General features: G+C 43.4%; 1 protein-coding gene across 1 annotated transcript; it reads right to left on the bottom strand.

Moving 5' to 3' along the window:
* Positions 1–1,088: 1,088 nt before the first annotated feature.
* got1l1 (glutamic-oxaloacetic transaminase 1 like 1) lies at positions 1,089–16,797 on the bottom strand. Its single transcript, XM_014160110.2, has 8 exons — positions 16,552–16,797; positions 16,091–16,272; positions 15,608–15,731; positions 15,264–15,481; positions 14,742–14,892; positions 14,424–14,589; positions 14,132–14,274; positions 1,089–3,885 (listed from the first exon to the last, which is right to left on the bottom strand). Exons 1-8 carry the CDS (start codon positions 16,730–16,732, stop codon positions 3,746–3,748), a joined length of 1,305 nt encoding a protein of 434 aa, XP_014015585.1. The 5' UTR covers positions 16,733–16,797; the 3' UTR covers positions 1,089–3,745.
* Between the last annotated feature and the right edge of the window lie 8,836 nt (positions 16,798–25,633).

The following is a 25,633-nucleotide window of genomic DNA, read 5'->3' as shown; positions in this document are numbered from 1 at the left end:
GGGGGTTGGATTGATCTACACTGGGCTGAAACTATGTTGTTATGTGAGGTGTAGGACTGGGGGTTGGATTGATCTACACTGGGCTGAAACTATGTGTTATGTGAGGTGTAGGTGTCTGCTGTGGTGGTTGTATATTTTGTCCTTTCCGCTCACATTGTCACACTGACATGTAAGGTTCAATATTAGGCAACAATAAAGCAAGGGCATTTCGTGAGGGGACGTGTTTAAAAAGAAGGGGCTCGACGAGCAGGTGTTCACATACTCTTGGTCATGTAGTGTATCTGCTGACATCTCTCTATTGGGAAAAGCCTTCAGTAACCTTTCACAAGATGGATCCTGTTGATTTAAGACTACATTATTAAGTCTCCATATCCATTTTTATTCCCTCAGATATTTTATATTGAACTAGAAATGTTATGTCTGTAATATTGTTGTGCATTTGATGCGATTCAGGGGTAAAAACATGAATGGATGTTATTTTATTTTCAAGAGCAGTTGTCAGTGTTCCCATATCAAATGCATTCGTAAATAACCCTCCCATGCCTAGGATTTAGCTTTTCAATATCTCTTATGCTCTGAATAGCTGAAATGTGTTGTTTTGTTCCAATCAATTTTCTATTGTGATTCCCCTGAAGGCACTAAAATCAGTCTGGATAGTACTGAAGGCTCCTCTCAGTAATGGATGTTGTGTTGCTCAGGGGCACAACAGTAGTTCCTTATGCACAGCTTGGAATTTCAATCCGCATCCTCTAGATACCACCTTTGCATTTGGCAAACAACTGGACCACAACATTGCCTGTCTACTGAGTCTCACGTCACCGTAGATTGCAGATTATATATTCAGAATTATTCTGAATAATACCATTGTTTCTAAGATACAACAAGGAAGTATTTTTGCACGTGCTGGCGCTGCAGACGGCTATATCGGTTGGCTAATACAGGACTATTAAAGGCCCAGTGCACTACTTTTCTTTGTGCAACCCCCTACTTCCCGCCGCTATGTTTACAAATACATTTAGTAGAAAGAAAACCCATCTATCTATCTACCATAAAAAAAACTGCAGAAAAACAACACAACAGCACATTGATCAGCAACATTTATTGTTGTCAGGGAATAAATACAGAACATTCTATGCCAGAGCAGAATTCTGCTCTCTAAAAAGATACAGACGCTGATGCAGCACTTTTTTAAATTGTCTGAAAGGTTGTCGATTGTTGCTATTGACCCGTTACTGTAGCGGCATCCTATTTATGAAAAGGGTATAACTCTAAAACATGTTAGTGCATGCCATTCTTTTTTTGGCTGAAACAACTGGACTCCAATGGGGAATCAGATTGTGAATGTACAAAGGCTGTAGTAGTGTATTCATGTGTATGACACTGAACAATTCACGTTTTAGATTTCGGAGGGCTGCTGTTCGGATTTTCTGGAAACCTGATTTACCGTGGCTAAAGATAAGGAGTTTTCTGCACATGTGCAGGATGTTTTATGCGTAGCTGCTGCTCACTCTTCTGCCTACGTAGATGCTGCTCAGTGCTACGCTGCTGCTTTCCCCTCCTTGATCGGCGATGAACGCCTTTGGTGTAAACTAAGCAGATTAAGATCAATTTCATGTTATTTTTTTAGTTGGGGAGTTAGGCTACATGTAGCTATTTACATGTTGTACACAAAAGACATGATCAACATGTTCATACAAACTCGCAGATTGTTTTTTTGCCCCAATGCAAAACTCAAGTGGGGAGTTACATGCAGCTATCTAGACAGTACATCAAACACAAGCAAAACAAAGACAGACAGTCTAATTAGCGATGTAATGTTATTTTTTAAATCATTGCAAACAATGGCTAAGCAGGAGGTAGACAAGCAGTCAGAGTAGTAGTGTTCTTTTTCAACAACTCTGGCTAGTGGCTACGATATGGCAGCAACTACAAAGACTAGCTTACATCATCACACAAAACGTAGATTGTTTTTGCTCCAATGCAATGTGTAGGGACTGCGTCCTGCTTGTGCAACTGCAATATCCGTTACAACAAACAGAAGGTTGTAGCCTTCATAATGGCCTTGAATGTTCGTTCAACTCGCCACAGGGTTTTTACTTCAGCTGTTCAGAAATATGAGACAGAGACATAGGCTACATCATCATGGTTCAGGAGAGGCTAAGTAAAGAGAGAAACGTGAAGGGAGATGGAGTATGAGCAGCAGCTGCGTAAAAAAAAAAAAGGTGAATAAAATAACACGGCGAACATGATCCAAATCCGTAGTTTTGAGAAAGAGGTTTCCAGAAGGGCGGGGTGGGCATGGGCGAAAACGTATTCGCATTCAAAATAATATCTTTCAATGTGCCACAAACAATAGGCTACAGTATAAAATAAATTGGTCAATAAAAAACTAAAAAGGTTGACCTTAATAATTTCATGGTTACGTTATCACTACAGTTAAAATAACATGTTAAAAATTACAAAAGGGTGAAACTATCCAATTGGGCAGTGTTCTGTGAGTGTTCTGTGAGCACAAACAATAGTCATTGCAGTGAAGAGGATGAAGAATTCAAAGATTATTAAATGGCAGACTGATAGACCTACTAGAATTCGACTGGGAACTTGGCTAGGACAATCCCTCTACTACCGCCATATTGTAAGTGTCACAATAGTTGTCTCTATAAGGTCAGGATCTCTGTTTAACAACTCAACCAAAAGATGGACCCTTGTCTTGACTACACAAGAACCCTTTTACCCAACTAGGGCATTAGGATCTACTTGGACCAGAGGACAGAGTGCTCCTTACTGGACTACCACACCACAACTATATGCTGCCTACAATATTTTCCAGTTATGTAGGTTGAAAATACCATATGCCATAATTCATATTCCCTAATCCCTACCTCTAATTGAACGTTTGGATGTTACACTCTACATTCTAAAGTCAATTGTTAATTTGTTTCAATAAATGATAACTAACAGCCATTTTCCTTATGCATCCAGCCCTAATTCATTTGGTATTATATTGTGACATAAAGATGCTTCCTTCACATGATTTAGTCAAGCTGAATAAGGATTTTATGGAGACTGTCACCAGGGGCCTCATTTATACTTGAACTTAGTCGTAAGATCATTTCCAACGGTTCTGCTAACATTCGATTCATAAAAGATACCGAGCATAAAAAACCTTGCTTACACAGGTTCTAAGAAGCCCATTTTGTAACGTACTCACCTGTGATCTATAAATCTAAAATTAACTTAAAATTGACGGCACCTGAACGTGCCTTACAATCCGCGATTTCCCCTTATAGAATGCTAGCACAAATGAGGGTTTAGTCAGGAATAGCCATGGACCAAAAGAGAAAAGTTAACTTTTTGAAAGACGAGATCACGGCGATGGTAGAGGAGATTGAAGACAGGAAACACGTATTATTCGGTGGGTTGACAAACAAAGCCAAACAGGTAGCTTGGGAGTGTGTCGCCGCTGCAGTGAACGAGGTGGGGCAGCAAGACAGAACTGTGGCTGATGTGAAAAAGAAAGTGTCTGACCTTAAACTGCAAGGGAAAAAAAGAATAGCCCTACATAACCAGCAGGAAAAGCACTTACATCAAGTCTAGACTTTGCGTAGGGATAAGATAATTTCCACGTCAAAGTAAGGTTTTATAAATAACTACTTATACGTGGTTTTCTGCGTAAGTCATACTTAAGATCAAAATTGATCATAAGTCCGTTTTATAAATGAGGCCCCAGGTATTGTAATCGACATCAGAAGACAGAGGTCAATGCCAGGTGGATGGACTCAGCTACATAGTCTATGTTACGGCTGTTGATAGCACTCACATTCAGACAGCCATTGGGATGCAGGTAGATATGTCTCCTCTTTTCCAAGAATTCCACTTGTTGGACTAAAGGAGACAGGTGAAGAGATCATAATCAAAGATTAAGGACATTCAACATGGAACATAGCACTTACATAAATTACTGGTACCTACGTGTACAATAAACAGTATAGTGGACATGGACATATACTGTACAGTATAAATTATATGCCATTTAGCAGAAGCTTTTACGAAGCACGACTCAGCTTGGCTATAAGGGGTAGAATTCAGTTCAAGAAAACTGTACAACATGATTGCTAAAGATATAAAGAATATATTTCAGAATGAAGTGGATGAAAGCCAACTAGAGATGAAAATTGTGAGATAAAATTGCTGACACCAAAGGCTAGCTAGATAATGCAAAGAAACAAAATCAACTGTCTTGATGCAATGCATAAATTGTCTACATTGTTTGTGGAAACAATAAAAAAATGCTGATATACAGTGCCTTCGGAAAGTATTCAGACCCCTTGACTTTTTCCACATTTTGTTACATTATAGCCTTATTCTAAAATTGATTAAATAAATAAAAATCCTCAGCAATCTACACACAATGCCCCATTATGACAAAGCAAAAACGTTTTTATTTTACATTTTAGCAAATGTATTAAAATTATTTACATAAGTATTCAGACCCTTTGCTATGAGACTCGAAATTGAGTTCAGGTATATCCTTGAGATGTTTCTACAACTTGATTGTAGTCCACCTGTGCTAAATTCAATTGATTGGAGATGATTTGGAAAGGCACACACCTGTCTATATAAGGTCCCACAGTTGACAGTGAATGTCAGAGCAAAAACCAAGCCATGAGGTCGAAGGAATTGGCCGTAGAACTCCGAGACAGGATTGTGTCGAGGCGCACATCTGGGGAAGAGTACGGAAAAAATATCTGCAGCAGTAAAGATCCCCAACAGCACAGTGGCTTCAATAATACTAAAATGGAAGAAGTTTGGAACCCCAAAGACTCTTCCTAGAGCTGGCCGCCCGGCCAAACTGAGCAATCGGGGGAGAAGGGCCTTGGTCAGGGAGGTGACCAAAAACCTGATGGTTACTCTAGAGTTCCTCTGTGGAGATGGGAGAAACTTCCAGAAGGACAACCATCTCTGCAGCATTCCACCAATCAGGCCTTTATGGTAAATTGTCCAGACGGAAGCCACTCCTCAGTAAAAGGCACGACAGCCAGCTTGGAGTTTGCCAAAAGGCACCAAAAGGACTCTCCGACCATGAGAAACAAGATTCTCTGGTCTGATGAAACCAACACGGAACTCTTTGGCCTGAATAACAAGCGCCACGTCTGGAGGAAACCTGGCACCATCCCTACGGTGAAGCATGGTGGTGGCAGCATCATGCTGTGGGGAATGTTTTTCAGCGGCAGGGACTGGGAGACTAGTCAGGATCGAGGCAAAGTATAAAGGCACAAGGCGAGACCCAAATGCAGACACAGGAGGCAGATGGTTGGAGTTTAAGATGTTTAATAAATCCAATGGGAATAGGCAAGAGAATGGTTGTGGACCGGCAAACAGCTGGTGCATGATATCTAAGAGTATGATATCTAAGAGTATCTCATGATAAGCTGTAGACCACATTATCTACTAGAGGTCGACCGATTAATCGGAATGGCCGATTAATTAGGGCCGATTTCAAGTTTTCATAACAATCGGTGATCGGCATTTTTGGACACCGATCATGGCCGATTACATTGCACTCCGCGAGGAGACTGCGTGGCAGGCTGACTACCTGTTATGCAAGTGCAGCAAGGAGCCAAGGTAAGGTGCTAGTTAGCATTAAACTTATCTTATAAAAAACAATCAATCTTAACATAATCACTAGTTAACACATGGTTGATGATATTACTAGTTTATCTAGCTTGTCCTGCGTTGCATATAATCGATGCGGTGCCTGTTAATTTACCATTGAATCATAGCCTACTTCGCCAAACGGGTGATTTAACAAGCGCATTCGCAAAAAAAGCGCGAAAGATCAATACACAAGTATATATTTTTAAACCTGCATATTTAGTTAATATTGCCTGCTAACATGAATTTATTTTAACTAGGGAAATTGTGTCACTTCTCTTGCGTTCTGTGCAACAGAGTCAGGGTATATGCAGGAGTTTGGGCTGCCTGGCTCGTTGCGAACTGTTTGAAGACTATTTCTTCCTAACAAAGACAGCTTACTTCGCCAAACGGGGGATGATTTAACAAAAGCGCATTTGTGAAAAAAGCACAATCGTTTCACGAATGTACCTAACCATAAACATCAATGGCTTTCTTAAAATCAATACACAGAAGTATATTTTTTTAAACCTGCATATTTAGTTAAAAGAAATTCATGTTAGCAGGCAATATTAAACTAGGAAAATTGTGTCACTTCTCTTGCGTTCATTGCACGCAGAGTCAGGGTATATGCAACAGTTTTGGCAGCCTGGCTCGTTGCGAACTAATTTGCCAGAATGTTACGTAATTATGACATAACACTGAAGGTTGTGCAATGTAACAGGAATATTTAGACTTATGGATGCCACCCATTAGATAAAATATGGAACGGTTCCGCATTTCACTGAAAGAATAAACGTTTTATTTTCGAAATGATAGTTTCCGGATTTGACCATATTAATGACCTAAGGCTCGTATTTCTGTGTGTTATTATGTTATAATTAAGTCTATGATTTGATATTTGATAGAGCAGTCTGACTGAGCGGTGGTAGGCAGCAGCAGGCTCGTAAGCATTCATTCAAACAGCACTGTCGTGCGTTTGCCAGCAGCGCTTCGCAATGCTTCAAGCATTGCACTGTTTATGACTTCAAGCCCATCAACTCCCGAGATTAGGCTGGTGTAACCGATGTGAAATGGCTAGCTAGTTAGCAAGGTGCGCGCTAATAGCGTTTCAAACGTCACTCGCTCTGAGTCTTAGAGTAGTTGTTCCCCTTGCCCTGCAAGGGCCGCGGCTTTTGTGGAGCGATGGGTAACGATGCTTCGAGGGTGGCTGTTTTCGATGTGTTCCTGGTTCGAGCCCATGTAGGGGCGAGGAGAGGGACGGAAGCTATACTGTTACACTGGCAATACTATAGTGCCTATAAGAACATCCAATAGTCAAAGGTATATGAAATACAAATGGTATAGAGAGAAATAGTCCTATAATTCCTATAATAACCTCAACCTAAAACCTGGAAATATTGAAGATTCATGTTAAAAGGAACCACCAGCTTTCATATGTTCTGTGCAAGGAACTTAAACGTTAGCTTTTTGCCATGGCGCATATTGCACTTTTACTTTCTTCTCCAACACTTTGTTTTTGCATTATTTAAACCAAATTGAACATGTTTCATTATTTATTTGAGGCTAAATTGATTTGATTGATGTATTATATTAAGTTAAAATAAAAGTGTTCATTCAGTATTGTTGTATTGTCATTGTTACAAATAAATAAATAAATAAATATATATTTTTAAATCGGCCGATTAATCAGTATCTGCTTTTTTTGGTCCTCCAATAATCGGTATCGGCATTGAAAAATCATAATTGGTTGACCTGTACTATCTACCTAGAGAGTTTTCATCTGTATTTTTCGTAGCTGTCTACATACCACCACAGACCGATGCTGGCACTAAGACCGCACTCAATGAGCTGTATTCCGCCATAAGCAAACAGGAAAACGCTAATCCAGAGGTGGCGCTCCTAGTTGCCGGAGACTTTAATGCAGGAAAACTTAAATCCGTTTTACCAAATTTCCATCAGCATGTTAAATGTGCAACCAGAGGGGAAATACTCTAGACCACCTTTACTCCACACACAGAAACGCGTACAAAGCCCTCCCTCGCCCTCCATTTGGCAAATCTGTCCATAATTATATCCTCCTAATTCCTGCTTACAAGCAAAAATTAAAGCAGGAAGCACCAGTGACTCGGTCAATAAGAAAGAGGTCAGATGAAGCAGATGCTACGCTACAGGACTGTTTTGCTAGCACAGACTGGAATATGCTCCGGGATTCTTCCGATGGCATTGAGGAGTATACCACATCAGTCATTGGCATCATCAATAAGTGCATCGATGACGTCGTCCCCACAGTGACCATATGTATATACCCCAACCAGAAGCCATGGATTACAAGCAACATCCGCATTGAGCTAAAGGCTAGAGCTGCTGCTTTCAAGGAGCGGGACTCTAACACGGAAGCTTATAAGAAATCCCGCTATGCCCTCCGACGAACCATCAAATAGGCAAAGCGTCAATACAGGACTAAGATTGAATCATACTACACCGGCTCCGACGATCGTCGGATGTGACAGGGCTTGTAAACCATTACAGACTACAAAGGGAACCACAGCCGAGAGCTGCCCAGTGACACGAGCCTACCAGATGAGCTGAATTACTTCTATGCTCGCTTTGAGGCAAATAACACTGAAACATGCATGAGAGCACCAGCTGTTCCGGACGACTGTGTGATCAGGCTCTCCGCAGACGATGTGAGTAAGACTTTTAACCAGGTCAACATTCACAAGGCCGCAGGGTCAGACGGATTACCAGGACTTGTACTGTGAGCATGCGCTGACCAACTGGCAAGTGTCTTCACTGACATTTTCAACCGCTCCCTGTCTGAGTCTGTAATATCAACATGTTTTAAGCAGACCACCATAGTCCCAGTGCCCAAGAACACTAAGGTAACCTGCCTAAATGACTACCGACCCGTAGCACTCACGTCTGTAGCCATGAAGTGCTTTGAAAGGCTGGTCATGGCTCACATCAACACCATTATCCCAGAAACCCTAGACCCACTCCAATTTGCAAACCGCCCTAACAGATCCACAGATTATGCAATCTCTATTGTACTCCACACTGCCCTTTCCCACCTGGACAAAAGGAGCACCTATGTGGGAATGCTATTCATTAACTACAGCTCAGCGTTCAACACCATAGTGCCCTCAAAGCTCATCAATAAGCTAAGGACCCTGGGACTAAACACCTCCCTCTGCAATTGGATCCTGGACTTCCTGATGGGCCGCCCCCAGGTGGTAAGGTAGGTAACAACACATCCGCCACGCTGATCCTCAGCACAGGGGCCCCTCAAGACTGCATGCTCAGTCCCCTCCTATACTGGTGTCCACATCACCAACAAACTAACATGGTCCAAGCACACCAAGACTGTTGTGAAGAGGGCACGACAAAACCTATTCCCCCCCAGGAGACTGAAAAGATTTGGCATGGGTCCTCAGATCCTCAAAAGGTTCTACAGCTGCACCATCGAGAGCATCCTGACTGGTTGCATCACTGCCTGGTATGGCAAATGCTCGGCCTCCGACCGCAAGGCACTACAGAGGGTAGTGCGTACGGCCCAGTACATCACTGGAACCAAGCCTCCTGCCATCCAGGACCTCTATACCAGGCGGTGTCAGAGGAAAACCCAAAAAATGGTCAAAGAATCCAGCCACCCTAGTCATAGACTGTTCTCTCTGCTACCGCGCGGCAAGCGGTACCGGAGCGCCAAGTCTAGGTCCAAGAGGCTTCTAAACAGCTTCTACCCCCAAGTCATAAGACTCCTGAACATCTAATCAAATGGCTACCTAGACTATTTGCATTGCTCAGCCCCCCATCCCCTATTTTACGCCGCTGCTATTCTCTTGTCATTATCTATGCATTATCACTTTAATAACTCGACCTACATGTACATATTACCTCAATTACATTGACTAACCGGTGCCTCCGCACATTGACTCTGTACTGATACCCTCTGTATATAGTCTCGCTATTGTTATTTTACTGCTGCTCTTTAATTACTTGTTCCTTTTATTTCTTATTCTTATTTGTATGTTTTAAACTGCATTGTTGGTTAGGGGCTTGTAAATAAGCATTTCACTGCATTTCATTTCACGGCGTATGTGACTAATAAAAGTTTATTTGATTTGATTTGAGAGATCTTTGATGAAAACCTGCTCCAGAGCACTCAGGACCTCAGACTGGGCCGAAGGTTCACCTTCCAACTGGACAACGACCCTGAGCACACAGCCAAGACAACGCAAGAGTGGCTTTGGGACAAGTTTCTGAATGTCCTTGAGTGGCCCAGCAAGAGCCCAGACTTGAACCCGATTGAACATTTCTGGAGAGACCTGAAAATAGCTGTGCAGCAACGCTCCCCATCCAGCCTGACAGAGCTTGAGGGGATATGCAGAGAATGGGAGAAACTCCCCAAATACAGGTGTGCCAAACTTGTAGCGTCATACCAAAGGAGACTCGATGCTGTAATTGATGCAAAAGGTGCTTCAACAAAGTACTGAGTAAAAGGTCTGAATACTTATGTAAATGTTATATTTCATAAAAACCTGATATTTTATAAAAAACTGTTTTTGCTTTGTCATTATTGGGTATTGAGTGTAGATTGATGAGGGGAAAAAACTATTTAATACATTTTAGAATAAGGCTGTAAAGTAACAAAATGTGGAAAAAGTCAAGGGGTCTGGATAATTTCCGAAGGTACTGTAGGACTTGATTCAATCCGTATCCCTGAAGTACAGCGCTATAGCTCTGCGTTCGCGGAGACTACATTTACAGGAAACGCTGTATATGCCGGCTCAATGGAAATTACCTTTACATTTTAAGCGTTCTCTGGCGCTGAACTTCGGTGATACTGATTTAATTGAGCCCATAGACAGGTACAGTGCTCTACCACTGTTTGAATTGGTTGAATGATGACAAATCCTGAACTTAACATAAGCCCCATTCCCATTGGCAGTTTAAAGTCAACCCAGGTTGGGCTGGCCTTAGGTGGGCTAGCTCAAATTGCATTTCCACTGCCTCCAGAAATGAGAAATTATGTAATGTTGTTAGGTAGCCAATATGTGACTGCAGCTGGCTTCGCTAATGTTGCTAGAGAGTGTGCAAAGCTGTCATTAAGGCAAAGGGTGGCTACTTTGAAGAATCACAAATATAAAAACTTTTTTGCTTACTACATGATTCCATATGTGTTATTTCATAGTTTTGATGTCTTCACTATTATTCTACAATGTGGAAAATTGTAAAAATAACGAAAAATCCTGTAATGAGTAGGTGTGTCCAAACTTTTGACTGGTACTGTACATTAATAGGCTACTTGATGGCCAACAGAGGCAAATGTATCATCATTTTCATTGAGGACTTTTTCCCATAAAAAGAACCACGTGAAGGAGTTCCATAACTTCCATTTCAAATTTCCACTCGGGCAGCCCCCAAGAACCAAGTATGCATAAAACACTTTGTGTCACGTTCTGACCTGTAAAGGTGTTATTTGTTAGTGTTTAGTATGGTCAGGACCTGGCAGGGGGTATTTTATTTATATGTTTCGGGGATTGTTAATCTATGTGTATAGACAATGGGTGTTTGATTAGAGTGGTCTTGTAACAGCTGTCTTCAGGAATGGACCAAGGCGCAGCGGGAATGTGGATACTCATAGTTTAATTCAAAAAAGAGTAAAGCATCCACGGTGAAAAAAAACAATAAGCAAGACAGCAACAGTTTTACAGGCTATACAAACGCAGTGCAAAAACAACTACCCACAATCCCAAAGAAAAACACACCCTTCTATATAGGACTCCCAATCAAAGGCAACTCAACACACCTGCCTTCAATTGGGAGTCCCATCCCCAACACAAACCCTTAACATACAAAAAACCTGCCACATCCTGACCACAACTGATACAATACCTCCCTCTGCTGGTCAGGACGTGACAATACCCCCCCCCAAGGTGCAGACCCCGGAATGCACCTAATAAAAAGAAAACAAAACAAAATCCCCAATACCCCAACAAAACCAATAAACAATAACCCCTAAACAATAAGGGAGGGAAGGGAGGGTGGCTGCCGTCACCGACGGCACTGTGCTACACCCTCCCTCCCCAACCCACCTATCCTGGAGGTGGCTCAGGTGCAGGACGTGGACCTCGCTCCACCTTCGGCGTCGCCCACTTCGGTGGCGCCGATAGCTGTGCCGGGCAGACGGGCCACTCGGGCTGACCCTGGCAGACGGACCACTCTGGCTGGGCCGGAAGACATGCGGGCCACTCTGGCTGGGCCGGAAGACAGGCGGGCCACTCTGGCTGGGCCGGAGGACAGGCGGGCCACTCGGGCTGGGCCGGAGGACAGGCGGGCCACTCGGGCTGGGCCGGAGGACAGGCGGGCCACTCGGGCTGGGCCGGAGGACAGGCGGGCCACTCGGGCTGGGCCGGAGGACAGGCGGGCCACTCGGGCTGGCAGCTCCGGGCAGTCGGGCCACTCTGGCGGCTCCGGGCAGTCGGGCCGCTCTGGCGGCTCCGGGCAGTCGGGCAGCTCTGGCGGCTCCGGGCAGTCGGGCCGCTCTGGCGACGCCGGACTGGCGGGCAGCTCTGGCGACACCGGGCTGTCGGGCAGCTCTGGCGACTCCTGACTGGCGGGCAGCTCTGGCGACTCCTGACTAGCGGGCAGCTCTGGCGACTCCTGACTGGCGGGCAGCTCTGGCGACTCCTGACTGGCGGGCAGCTCTGGCGACTCCTGACTGGCGGGCAGCTCTGGCGACTCCTGACTGGCGGGCAGCTCTGGCGACTCCTGACTGGCGGGCAGCTCTGGCGACTCCTGACTGACGGACAGCTCTGGCGACTCTTGACTGACGGACAGCTCTGGCGACTCTTGACTGACGGACAGCTCTGGCGACTCTTGACTGGCGGGGCTGGACTGACGCACTAGAAGCCTTGTGGGTGGGGCTGGTACTGGACAGCCGTGTTCCAGCATAACGTTCGCGTTGGTTCCTCTGTCCAGCTGCCTCCACTCTCCTGAGTGCCTCAACCTGTTCCCATGGGAGGCGATCCCTTCCGGCCAGGATCTCCTCCCAGGTGTAGCATCCTTTGCCATCCAGGATGTCCTCCCATGTCCATTCATCCACCCTGTTCTCCTGTGGCTTCCTCCTCTTCCGCTGCTTGGTCCTTTTGTGGTGGGTAGTTCTGTAACAGCTGTCTTCAGGAATGGACCAAGGCGCAGCGGGAATGTGGATACTCATAGTTTAATTCAAAAAAGAGTAAAGGATCCACGGTGAAAAAAAACAATGAGCAAGACAGCAACAGTTTTACAGGCTATACAAACGCAGTGCAAAAACAACTACCCACAATCCCAAAGAAAAACACACCCTTCTATATAGGACTCCCAATCAAAGGCAACTCAACACACCTGCCTTCAATTGGGAGTCCCATCCCCAACACAAACTCTTAACATACAAAAAACCTGCCACATCCTGACCACAACTGATACAATACCTCCCTCTGCTGGTCAGGACGTGACAGGTCTAGAGTTTTGGTATATGTTCTATTTTAGGGCATTTTCTATGTTTATTCTAGTCACTCTGTTTCTATGTGCAGTTTTGTTCTTGACCTTCAATTGGAAGCAGCGGCTCCTCGTTGCTTCTGATTGAAGGTCCTATAATTAGGGGTTTGTTTGTATTGTGGATTGTGGGTAGTTGTATTCTGTTTTGTGCTTATCACCTGACAGAACTGTTAGTGTTGTTTCCGTTAATTGTATATTGTATATGTATATGTATATATATAATTGTATATGTGTTTCATTTGTTTGTATACACTTCCCTGTTGCGTCTTGGTCCTCCACACACGACATGCGTTACACTTTGCTTGATCATGTTTTCTTTAAGCAAAGTCAATGTTAGAATGCAGTTTAAACCACCTCCGAGCGAATTTATGTAATGCGCTCTAATGCACCCAAAGTCATTTTCCAGTGCTTTGTCCCCATTATTTCTTGATGTGCATCAGCTCTAGCTTATTAATACGTTTTACAGAAAAATGGTTGGAAGTAGGTGTCTCCATAATGACAATCTAAATAGACTACCTTCAACTAAAAAGTTGTCACAACGTGCGTGTGCTGCTCCCTCTCCTCTTGCTCACTCAACACACACACACCACTCACTCATTCACTCAGCAACAGCCTGCATCAATGCCTGACAGTCAGCAGCAGGTCACAGTGAAATATATATATTTTTTTTAAAGAAATTACATGGCGGCCGCAGTGCAATTTAGGAATAGCTCAAAAATCCGCGACCAATGCATTTTCACCCGCGACATCATTTTCAAAGCCCAATAGCAAAAAAAAACGGGAACATGGAAACACTGTGTCAGCATCCAGCAGTGATCAGCTTGGTGGTTGCATAGTAACGGCATCACCAGTCCAAATTCTAATCGAGCTGGCACCAGTTGTGAAACGGACCCAGCTCGAATTTGGCCCTAATTTTAAGTGCCAGTGGAAACGGGGCTTAATATGGTTTGCTCACCATTCAGCCCAGTGCAACAGTACAGTCCACCTTGCTGGATCAGGTGATCCCAGCTGCCAGGACATCCAAGAAGCCTTAGCTTCTCTCTCAACCTCTCTCTGACCAGTATGCCCCTCTCCACCATACTCTTCACTCCTTCCTGCCTGGGACAAGGATTTACACAGAGGTCTATTTAACTTATCATGAAGCACTAGTTCCACGTACTGTAACCAGACTTTGTATTATCACACTTTATACTAGAGAAGCCTTGCAGACAATGCTATTGAAGCATAGACTAGCCATAATGACTTACCACTCCACATGGTGGGCAGGGTTACTGAGCACCGTGGCAACCACACGAGCTCCTCCGACAGATGGCCGGGACCACAAAGCCCTGACCTGCTTCTCGGCCTGGGACTGAACAGCTAGCAGTGTGGAGCTCTGCTTTAGGACACATAAGAGGTGTCCAACCCGCTCGCCTGCAGTAAGGACAATATAAGAAAATTCATTTCCGTACAGAGATTTACTGTCAATCTATGTCCTGGGGATCTTACAATCGTCACATTCGATGAATGTAAGAGACGTCAGTTGATAATACACTAAGAGACAAGTGAACCCTTGAATGGCTCACCGTAAAGCCCAAAGCTGTGGGAGAAGGACTGGGCACACAGAAGCTCCATCCCCAGAGAGGCACACAGACGCACTGGCCAGGCGTCTTGTTCAAAATCCCCATGGCATAGGCCCTGTGCAGGCAGTAGGAAGAAAGGGAAAAACCTACACCTCTGGGAGTGTAGAAGAGAGAAAGATGCAGAGAGAAGAATAGAGAGAGAGAGCATGAGGAGACTGAAGAGGACTACTATAACAAGTGTTTCTGCTATAGAAATGCTACTCCCTGGGATAGACTGATGCCAGGACCTCCAAAGAAGAAGAAAAAAACATTGATAAATGACTTTGCTGATAACTTCTTTATTGAGGAAAACATTTACTTACTACAACTGTAATATGTGGTTGTCTCACCTAGCTATCTTAAGATGAATACATGAACTGTAAGTCACCCTGGATAAGAGTGTCTGCTAAATTACTAAAATGTCAAATGTATAACATCTGTTACATTACTAAAGACTGTATAAACAGTTGGGTTATGGAGCAGTACCACCATAAGCTGTGTGAGGAGTCTCCAGTGCTTCTGCGAGAGGTCTGAACCAGTAGGGCAGTGAGCAGAAGCAGACAGAACAATGACACTCTGCTCTGGAGCCATCTCCAGATCCTCCATCATTTTTTGCACACACACACCCCTCTGCTCTGTATCCCAATACCGATACCGACGGACATCCTGGATCCCTGTTGCCTCAAAGATACCAGCCAAGGAATCTGCAGAAAGGAACATGAACACTAGAGCTTCAGCACCAATATCATCAGCAATACCAATACTATATTGCTCTACCCTTGTGATTGTGCTTTTAACTATGTGCATGCTCTCCTCCCCCCGCTACTTACCATCACAGGGGGAGGAGAGATAGACTGGCCCACACCAGACACCGCTCACATTGTACCAGTGCTTCAAGAGCTCAGCCCCCAGACGAACAGCCCCAGTACAGCCCACAGTCTGCACACCCAACACCTATAGAATAATGAGCACAGGGGAGGGGAGTAAAATCAAAATAGTCACAGTCATAATGTATTATCCAATGCCACTTACAAGCTGATGTTGATTGATTACATAAAAAGTAGTGTGTGGATAGGGAAGGGGTGGCCAAATTGTAATTACATAGGTTACTCTGTCGTTGAGCTTGTGAAAGGCCTATCTTTGTGTCCAGATGGCTGTTCTTGACTGATGGCTTGGTGCAGTGCTTGTTTAAAGACAGTTTCATAACCTTGAGCTATAAATCAGCATGCCACCTACTGTATGAGAAAACTGTGAGGATCACACATGAGATCAAGTTGATCCATGGAACATACACAGTAGGCAGCAAAAATTACCCTGTTCTCCACGATGGCATGGCAGTCCCTGCCCAAAACCAATTCTGTTGCTCTCCTGGTGAATTCTGGAAGGCCAAAGGATGATGGATACTCTGGACAGAGAGTGGGGTCTGTGCAGATCTGATGCATTATTTTCCCAATGAGCGGGCTCACAGAGGTCTGACCTTCCTCGTTGAGATACTCTGAGGTCCCAAAAAATTGTTATGACAATAAATATTTGAATGCTTAGGTTAGAATAAGCTGTAATATATTACCCTAAAATAGTAACTTCACATTGAAGCTTAATTAAATAATTATAAAATATATATTATTTGATCAATGGTGATATTCTGCCATTTAGTCTAGTTGAACTCAGTCAGTGGTTCTTACTCAAAGCACAAGGACCTGACACTAGGGTCAGTGACAACAAACGCTAATGAGATGCATAGAAGTCAGCCAGCTGAATACATGAGCGAACTCACCTCTTCCCGCCAAGTACACTTTGCTGAGATGCGTGTCTTTCTTGAAGTCAGCCAATAGCTTGGTTTCAGGATTCGGTGCGGCAGTTGGAGTGTCGACGAATATGGAGAGAAGAGTTATTCCCCGGGCTTGAACATTTTCAGTGGAACCCACTCCACCATCACTATTACATGTTTGCCTCATCTTTTTAGTTTCATCACCCTGTTCTGTCAGCACTCAGCAAGCCCCCAAGCCATTGTTTATGGTTGTTGCTTAGCAACACAACATTGAATTTAAATACCGTATCTTGGCAACGTCTGTGAGGGATGGCTTCTACCGTTCTCTTATAAATATAAACGGTTTTCACTAGTTACCACAGCCATAAAGTCACATTGGCTATCGTAATAATTTCTAATAAAGAAATTGTTGCTTGTTGGTCTTAATTTAAGATTAGGGTTAGGTTTAAGTTTAGCAATATGGTTAAGATTAGGGTTAGGGTTAAGTTTAACATCTAATTTTAAGAAGATAAATTACAGAAATAGACCGGGTTTAGGATTTAGTGGTTGTGGTAACTAGTGACGACCATTATAAATTGACAGGTTTGAGATTTCGTTCTCATTGACCGCTGTGCTGAGTAGCCTTCGCATCGACACTCAGCTGCAATTTTCCTAGGTTAAAAAAATAATGTAATCTTCAACCTAGCGATTTTCCAGGAAGTGTTCAAGAACAGGTAAAGTTGTGGCGTTTGCTTTCCTTTAATGAAAGTATGTCCTTTTCACTTTTTGGCAATATAATACAGTAAAAATGTAGGCCTATGGAAACAAAAATTTGCTTTTTAAAACATGGGGCCCTGCTCCTGTTCCTCAAAACCAACTGTAGAAACCCACAGAAGAGAGGATTGAAAAATATGAATTAGGTTAAACTGAACCAAAATAATAGGCCACCCCTGTCAACAAGCTATACACTCTTTTGTGTGGTTTTAAATGTAAATGCTGCTTTTAAAATTAAATGTTTTACTCCATGTTCTAAGTACTCCATGCTCCTGATTGAACATTTGAACCATTCAAACCAAATTGGCCCTTTCTAAAGTAAGGCACAATTAAGCATTATACTCAAGGCCCTTTACTCAAAGCCCCCAGAGTCAGACTGCATTGATGATGCCGACACAGCAGTTTTCCTATTGAATCCCAGTATAGTAGCAAGTGTAGACACATGGTTTCTGACTGAAGCACCTTTTTAAGATTTGCAAGTTAGAGGGTGGAGACTTTTCAGAACTTTGCAGCTAGAAATGTAACATATAGAGCTACTGTCTCATCTCACGTTTACATTCAATGCATTGCATTTTGCATTCAACAAATGTGAACTTGGTGCACATCATTACAGAGCAAATAAAAGCTCACATTTGTGGTCACTTACAACATTTGAGGCAGATTGTTCAGACTCAGCTGTACACTAGGTGGCACTGCATGTTTAAGTAAATCATTTTTGCTCCATTTGCAGTAGGTATACTTGAGCCCCTGATTCTTGTTGGAACCCTTCTTCACGGAATACAACATGTTGGTACCCTTTTGATCTTGGGCAGTGTGAATGATGAAACTCATGTTTGTTCTCTCTTAACATTTGACCTAATTTAATCTCCTTTTGATGCCAATAGATTCACAAGATCCAATAGATTCACAAGAACCTCATCGATCATCTAGTATGCATGCATCACTGTTGCAGTTATGAGATGAATACTCCCCCTGACCTACTGTATGACTGCACTTCACTGTGTGAATACATTCTTGTGTATTATGCAAGCTGATCGCTGCAGAGAAGCTGCCTGACCTTCAGATGTATCAGATAGGCATCTCTCTCTGTACAGTATGGCCGTGTCCGACATCTGGCTGGGCTACCACTTACTTAAACTCCATACTGAGTACTAATTGTACAACATACTATTTAGAACATACTGTTTATTAAAAACAAATGCAGTAATGCTGCATTCATAACAAAGTGGGAAGGTAATTACCAGTTGTGAAGTCGTAAATACCAGTTAGATGCATTCACGTGCTTTGAACTTTGGCTAATGGCCAACCACCTGCTTCAAGCATAAATTACAGAGTTAAAGATGCATATAAACAATTTTTAAAAATAGTGACACAAGGAATAAATACACAAATAACAATAACAAATAATAATAAGGAGTAAAAATAGCATGGCTACAGTATGTACATATAGGTAGGGGTAAAGTGACTAGGCAACAGGATAGATAATAGACAGTAGCAGCGGCATACATTACGTGGTGTGTGTGTGTGAATGTGTGTGTGTGTGTGAATATGTGTGTGGCATCAGTGTAACTGGTGTGATATGGCTATCTAGTTAGCGGGGTGCGCGCTAATAGCATTTCAATCTGTGACGTCACTCGCTCTGAGACCTTGAAGTAGTTGTTTCCCTTGCTCTGCAAGGGCCGTGGCTTTTGTGGAGCGATGGGTAACGATGCTTCGTGGGAGGCAGTTGTTAATGTGTGCAGAGGGTCCCTGGTTCGAGCCCAGGTAGGGGCGAGGAGAGGGACGGAAGCTATACTGTTACATCAGTATGCATGTGTGCGCATGTGTGTATGGGTGTGGGTAGAGTCCAGTTTTTTATTTAATTTTTTTACATTTATTTCACCTTTATTTAACCAGGTAGGCCAGTTGAGAACAAGTTCTCATTTACAGCTGCGACCTGGCCAAGATAAAGCAAAGCAGTGCGACAAAAACAACACAGAGTTACACATGGGATAAACAAACGTACAGTCAATAACACAATAAAAGGCAATAAATAGGCCATAGTGGCGAAATAATTACAATTTAGCATTAACACTGGAGTGATAGATGTGCAGATGATGATGTGCAAGAAGAGATACTGGGGTGCAAAAGAGCAAAATGAAATAACAGTACGGGGATGAGGTAGTTGGGTGGGCTATTTACAGATGGGCTATGTACAGGTGCAGTGATCTGTGATCTGTGAGCTGCTCTGACAGCTGGTGCTTAAAGTTAGTGAGGGAGATATAAGTCTCCAATTTCAGTGATTTTTGAAATTTGTTCCAGTCATTGGCAGCAGAGAACTGGAAGGAAAGGCGGCCAAAGGAGGAGTTGGCTTTGGTGATGACCAGTGAAATATACTTGCTGGAGCGTGTGCTACAGGTGGGTGTTGCTATGATGACCAGTGAGCTGAGATAAGGCGGCGCTTTACCTAGCAAAGACTTATGGATGACCTGGAGCCAGTGTTGCTAACTTAGCGACTTTGTCGCTATATTTAGCGAATATTCAGACCCCTCTAGCGACACATTTTCAAAAGAATGGACTAGTGCCAAATCTAGCAACTTTTTCTGGTGTTATTGGAGGCCCCACCCCCGTCCCAAATCACTTACAGGCGGCCCAGTCCTCGCACAGCAGTCCCTCCCAGCTGCAGTCAGAGCAGGAGATGTTCACCCCTCCACATCCAGACTGCAAATGAATCGTGCATGCGGGAGGCCGTTGCTGGCTGATCCCGCCCTGGCTTACATTCAGGGCGGGATGTAAATGTAAAATGTTCTTTGTCTAAAATAAATCACAGCACAAGAATAAATCACTGTATTTGACTCACACAGCCTCAGTCACTTACTCACCTTGTCCACTGTGTGTGTGCCTCTCTGTGACATAAGCTAAACATCTAGCTGGCTAGCTCATCATGTCTCAGTCTAAACTGTACACTCAAAAATACAGAAAGGAGTGGGAATTAAACACTGAATTCAAAGGCTGGTTGAAGCCGTTTATTGGAGATGATACATGGACATACTGCCTGTATTGTAATGCTGATTTCTTTGCCAAACTTAGTGATGTAAAAAAACACATGACAACTCAAAAACAAACTCAAAAGGCAAAGCCTTATAACAATTCCACCCAAAACAAGCTGCCATTTATGGTTAAAAAAATTTACTCTGCAAAAAAGGCTGAGGCCACCATGGCATTAGCTATCGCTGAACACTGTCATGCTGGCATGTGATCACATTGGAGAAGCATGTAGAGCTGCTTTCTCAGACTCCACTGCTGCTACCCACTTCAAAGTGCACAGGACAAAGTGCACAGAAATGATTAATGGTGTTCTAGCACCATACTTTCTGAAAAAGTTGGTCGCAGATGTGGGTGACCAGCGTTTCAGCCTCCTCCTCAATGAGTCCACGGATGTAAGTGTTTCTATGTACCTGGGGGTTGTGATAAGGTACTTTAGTGACACCAAGCTGACAATTGTATCAACATTTCTGGGGCTTGTTGAGTTGGAGGGAGGAGATGCCAAATCTATAGCCCGTGCTGTTGTGTCTTTCCTCGAGAAGTGTTGTCTTAAAAAAGAGAAACTCCTGGGGATAGGGACTGACAATGCCTCTGTTATGACGGGGATTAACAATGGGGTCCATAAAATGCTGAAGGAGGAGTATGGCCTCAAATATCTGGTTCTTATTCGCTGTGTGTGCCACTCGCTGCAGCTTGCTGTAAGTCATGCTTTCAATGACACCATCCCCGTAGTGTGGAGTACTTGGTACGAGAGACTTATAACTGGTTTTCAGTGTCTCCAAAGTGCAGGGAGGCCTACAAGGCCATATATGAGACCATCAACTGTGGGGAGAAACCTTTACAGATAACCAAGGTGTGTGCCACACGTTGGCTCTCCATTGAACCCGCGGTTTCACGCATTTTGGACCAGTGGGAGGAGCTTAGGCTGCATTTCGCAGTCACCAAGTCCAGTGAACACTGCTACATGGCTGAGGTTTTATACTCCATGTACAGTGATCCTCAAAACATATTGTATCTGACTTTTTTGAAGTCAGTGCTGGGTGAGGTACAGTTGGCCATCAAGGCTTTTGAGGGAGAGCAAGTAGATCCAATTAAGCTACTTGACAGCTTGGTTATCCTGATCAAGTCTGTGAGCAGCAGGGTGCTGAATCCACTGGCAAATGTTGATGTACTCAAAGGGCCAATAGATGAATACATCAGTCCCAAACCGTACCTTGGTTACTTTTTTGAGTCAAAGGCAGCTGAGCTCCACCTTGCGCCTGAGGATGAAAGGGATGCCCGAAAGCGGTGTGTAGCCTTCACTATCTCCCTCACTAATGAGTTGAGGGTGAGACTGCCGGACAACATCGAAGCATTGCAGTACATGTCAGTTTTCAATGTGGAGGAAACTCTAAAGCACAATAAGAGCACTGGAGAAATAAAAAAAATAGCCAAGCTCCTTGGCTACTCCCCTGCAGAGATAGACAAGATTATCCAGCAATGGCGTGCCATCCATCTTAGTAAATGGAATGAGACAAAAAACACACTGGGCTTCTGGAATGAGATTTGGAAGTTTAGGGATGCAGCTGATATCAACCCATTTCAAGAACTTGCCATGGCTGCTGTGTCTGTGTTGTCCTTGCCACACTCGAATGCTGAAGTCGAGAGAGTATTCAGCCAGATGAGTGTGGTAAAAAGCAAAACGCAAACTTAGAAATCGGATGTCCTTGCAGACCCTTAACTCCATCCTGTACATTCAATATGGACTGAAGCTGTCTGGTGAGGCTTGCTATGAGCACCAGCTGCCTGATAATGTTTTGCAGCTTTTTGGCACATCAGCTGCTTACTCATTTAAGTCAGCTCTCTCAGTTGCTGAACCTGCCATAGACAGCCTTGACCAAAATGACGACGACCCACTCTTTCTGTGAGCCAGCACAGCCTGTGTGTGTGTGGAGGGGGGTCTGAAAAAAAACTATTAACCTGAATTAGGGCCAGACTAGTTACCATAATTTTCTCACATTGCCATTAACAGTTTTTTCTATTGTCTCTTTTTGGTCCATTTAGATTGTTAATGTGGATTGTATACAAAGAAATGTAAAAAATGATTTAGTTAAAAATGTTCATGTTTTACTGTGACTTGTTGTAGGTTCCTAAATGGACCATAAGGTTAAAAACCAAACCAAATTAAGAAAACTTAACTAAAAAACAAAAAAATTAAATTAAAAACTAAGTAACTCCGCCAGAGTGTCTCTTTTGGGTCACTTTTGCCGGTCCCAAGCCCGAATAAAGGAGGAGGGTTGGAATTGTGACATAAAAAAAACTAGTTAATTTGTAGTTCTAACCATATTTAGGGTGTTTTTTATTCACTTTTTGTCTCTCCCACGACATTGTTCCTCTCTCCTACAGCATCCATCACAATTACATGCACATGGCCAATTATGTAAATTAGGTGATGACATCATTTAGCGACTTTTAGGACTGCCAATAGCTACTTTCCTTACTGAGGAGTTGGCAACACTGCCTGGAGCCAGTGGGTTTGGCGACGAATATGAAGCGAGAGCATACAGGTTGCAGTGGTGGGTAGTATATGGGGCTTTGGTGACAAAAAGGATGGCACTATGATAGACTACATCTAATTTGCTGAGTAGAGTGTTGGAGGCTATTTTGTAAATTACATCGCCGAAGTCAAGGATCGGTAGGATAGTCAGTTTTATGACGGTATGTTTAGCAGCATGAGTGAAGGAGGCATTGTTGCGAAATAGAAAGCCGATTCCAGATTTAATTTTGGATTGGAGATGCTTAATGTGAGTCTGGCAGGAGAGTTTACAGTCTAACCAGACACCTAGGTATTTGTAGATGTCCACATATTCTAAGTCAGAACCGTCCAGAGTAGTGATGCTAGTCAGTTGAAGAGCATGCATTTAGTTTGAGGTGGATCAGAGAATCACCAGCAGCAAGAGCGACATCATTGATATATACAGAGAAAAGAGTCGGCCCGAGAATTAAACCCTGTGGCACCCCCATAGAGACTGCCAGAGGTCCGGACAACAGGCCCTCCGATTTGACACACTGAACTCTGTCTGAGAAGTAGTTGGTGAACCAGGCGAGGCAGTCATTTGAGAAACCAAAGCTGTTGAGTCTGCCGATAAGAATGCTGGGATTGACAGAGTCGAAAGCCTTGGCCAGGTCGATGAAGATGGCTGCACAGTACTGTCTTTTGTCGATGGAAGTTATGATATCATTTAGTACCTTGAGCGTGGCTGAGGTGTACCCATGACCAGCTCGGAAACCAGATTGCATAGCGGAGAAGGTACGGTGGGATTCGAAATGGTTGGTGATCTGTTTGTTAACTTGGCTTTCGAAGACTTTAGAAAGACAGGGCAGGATGGATATAGGTCTATAACAGTTTAGGTCTAGAATGTCTCCCCCTTTGAAGGGATGATCGCTGCAGCTTTCCAATCTTTCGGGATCTCAGACGATACGAAAGAGAGGTTGGTAATAGGGGTTGCAACAATTGCGGCAGATAATTTTAGAAAGAGAGGGTTGACACCAGATTGTCTAGCCCACCTGATTTGTAGGGGTCCAGATTTTGCAGCTCTTTCAGAACATCAGCTATCTGGATTTGGGTGAAGCGGGGGCAGCTGGGAGAAAGTGCTCTTTTTCTCCATGGATTTTACAGTGTCCCAAAACTTTTGGGAATTTGTGCTACAGGATGCAAGTTTCTGTTTGAAAAAGCTAGCCTTTGCTTTCCTAACTGCTTGTGTATATTGTTTCCTAACTTCCTTGAAAAGTTGCATATCTCGGGGGCTATTCGATGCTAATGCAGTACGCCACAACATGTTTTTGTGCTGGTCAAGGGCAATCAAGTCTTGAGTGAACCCAGGGCTGTATCTGTTCTTAGTTTTTTGAATGGGGCATGCTTTTTTAAGGTGGTGAGGAAAGCACTTTTAAAGAATAACAAGGCATCCTCTACTGACGGGATGAGGTCAATATCCTTCCAGGATACCCGGGCCAGGTTGATCAGAAAGGCCTGCTCGCTGAAGTGTTTTAGGGAGAGTTTGACAGTGATGGGGGTGGTTGTTTGACCGCGGACCCATTACGGACGCAGGATCGCTGAGATCCTGGTTGAAGACAGCAGAGGTGTATTTAGAGGGCAGGTTGGTCAGGATGATATCTATAATGGTGCCCGTGTTTACAGATTTAGTGTTGTACCTGGTAGGTTCCTTGATAATTTGTGTGAGATTGAGGGAATCTAGTTTAGACAGTGTGTGTGCATAGAGTCAGTGCAATAAAATTGTTGCATAAAGGGTCAAATTTGAGGCTATGATTAAGAAGTCGGAGCTCTTTTCTATCTGCATTAGCAAGGACAACACAACATTTAATGATTTTTGCGTGTGCAAATGAACTCAAGCTTACGGACAATATCAAATGTGATATAGCGAAGCACCTGAGTGAGTTGAGTGCGCAATTATGCAGGTACTTTCCCAAAACGGATCACACAAACAACTGGATTTGTTATCCTTTCATGCCCTGCCTCCAGTCCACTTACCAATATCTGAACAAGAGAGCCTCATCGAAATTACAACAAGTGGTTCTGTGAAAATGTAGTTTAATTGTAACGAGTGCGCTGATAGTCGGGAAGAAAGTACAGGGAGTGATTGTTTTAATAAATAAACAAAAAAATAAACACGAAACAGAAACAACGCACCGACATGAAACAGAGTCAATAACACCTGAGGAAAGAACCAAGGGGTGTGACAGATATAGGAAAGTTAAAAACCTCTCTGGGATTTGTGGGACGCTAGAGTCCCACCTCGATAACAGCCAGTGAAATTGCAGGGCGCCAAATTCAAACAACAGAAATCTAATAATTAAAATTCCTCAAATATACAAGTATTATACACCATTTTAAAGATAAACTTTTTGTTAATCCAACCACAGTGTCCGATTTCAAAAAGGCTTTACGGTGAAAGCACACCATGCAATTATCTGAGGACAGCACCCCATCAAACAAACACAGACGATCATATTTCATCCTGCCAGGCACGACACAAAACTCAGAAATAACGATATAATTCATGCCTTACCTTTGAAGATCTTCTTTTGTTGGCACTCCAATATGTCCCATAAACATCACAAATGGTCCTTTTGAGGGGTTGTTTATCCTTGTAGATGACCAGTACAGTAGGTTGTTTGTGATTAATGAAGGCTTTACCAGCCTGCCACTTTTAAAAAACCCAACTGTAACAGGAATTACCTGATAGGAATCGAGTTGAACTCCGGTCCGGATAATTGTTTCCATCCCAAGGAGTTGAAGAGATATGGATGTTTT

Source organism: Salmo salar, chromosome ssa20, assembly GCF_905237065.1.
Source record: "Salmo salar chromosome ssa20, Ssal_v3.1, whole genome shotgun sequence".
In the NCBI taxonomy this organism is placed as follows: Eukaryota; Metazoa; Chordata; class Actinopteri; order Salmoniformes; family Salmonidae; genus Salmo; species Salmo salar.
Note: the sequence above shows the minus strand (reverse complement) of the source record. Positions and strands in the feature narration are given on the sequence as shown.

What these genes read in the sequence shown, in the direction of transcription:
- got1l1 (XM_014160110.2), bottom strand. Translation starts at nt 16,732, where the DNA reads ATGAGGCAAACATGTAATAGTGATGGTGGAGTGGGTTCCACTGAAAAT. An exon ending in TCTCTCCTCCCCCTGTGATG is followed by an intron (nt 15,482 to 15,607) that starts GTAAGTAGCGGG and finishes TCCTTTCTGCAG; the next exon opens with ATTCCTTGGCTGGTATCTTT. An exon ending in TCCTCACACAGCTTATGGTG is followed by an intron (nt 14,893 to 15,263) that starts GTACTGCTCCAT and finishes CTACACTCCCAG; the next exon opens with AGGTGTAGGTTTTTCCCTTT.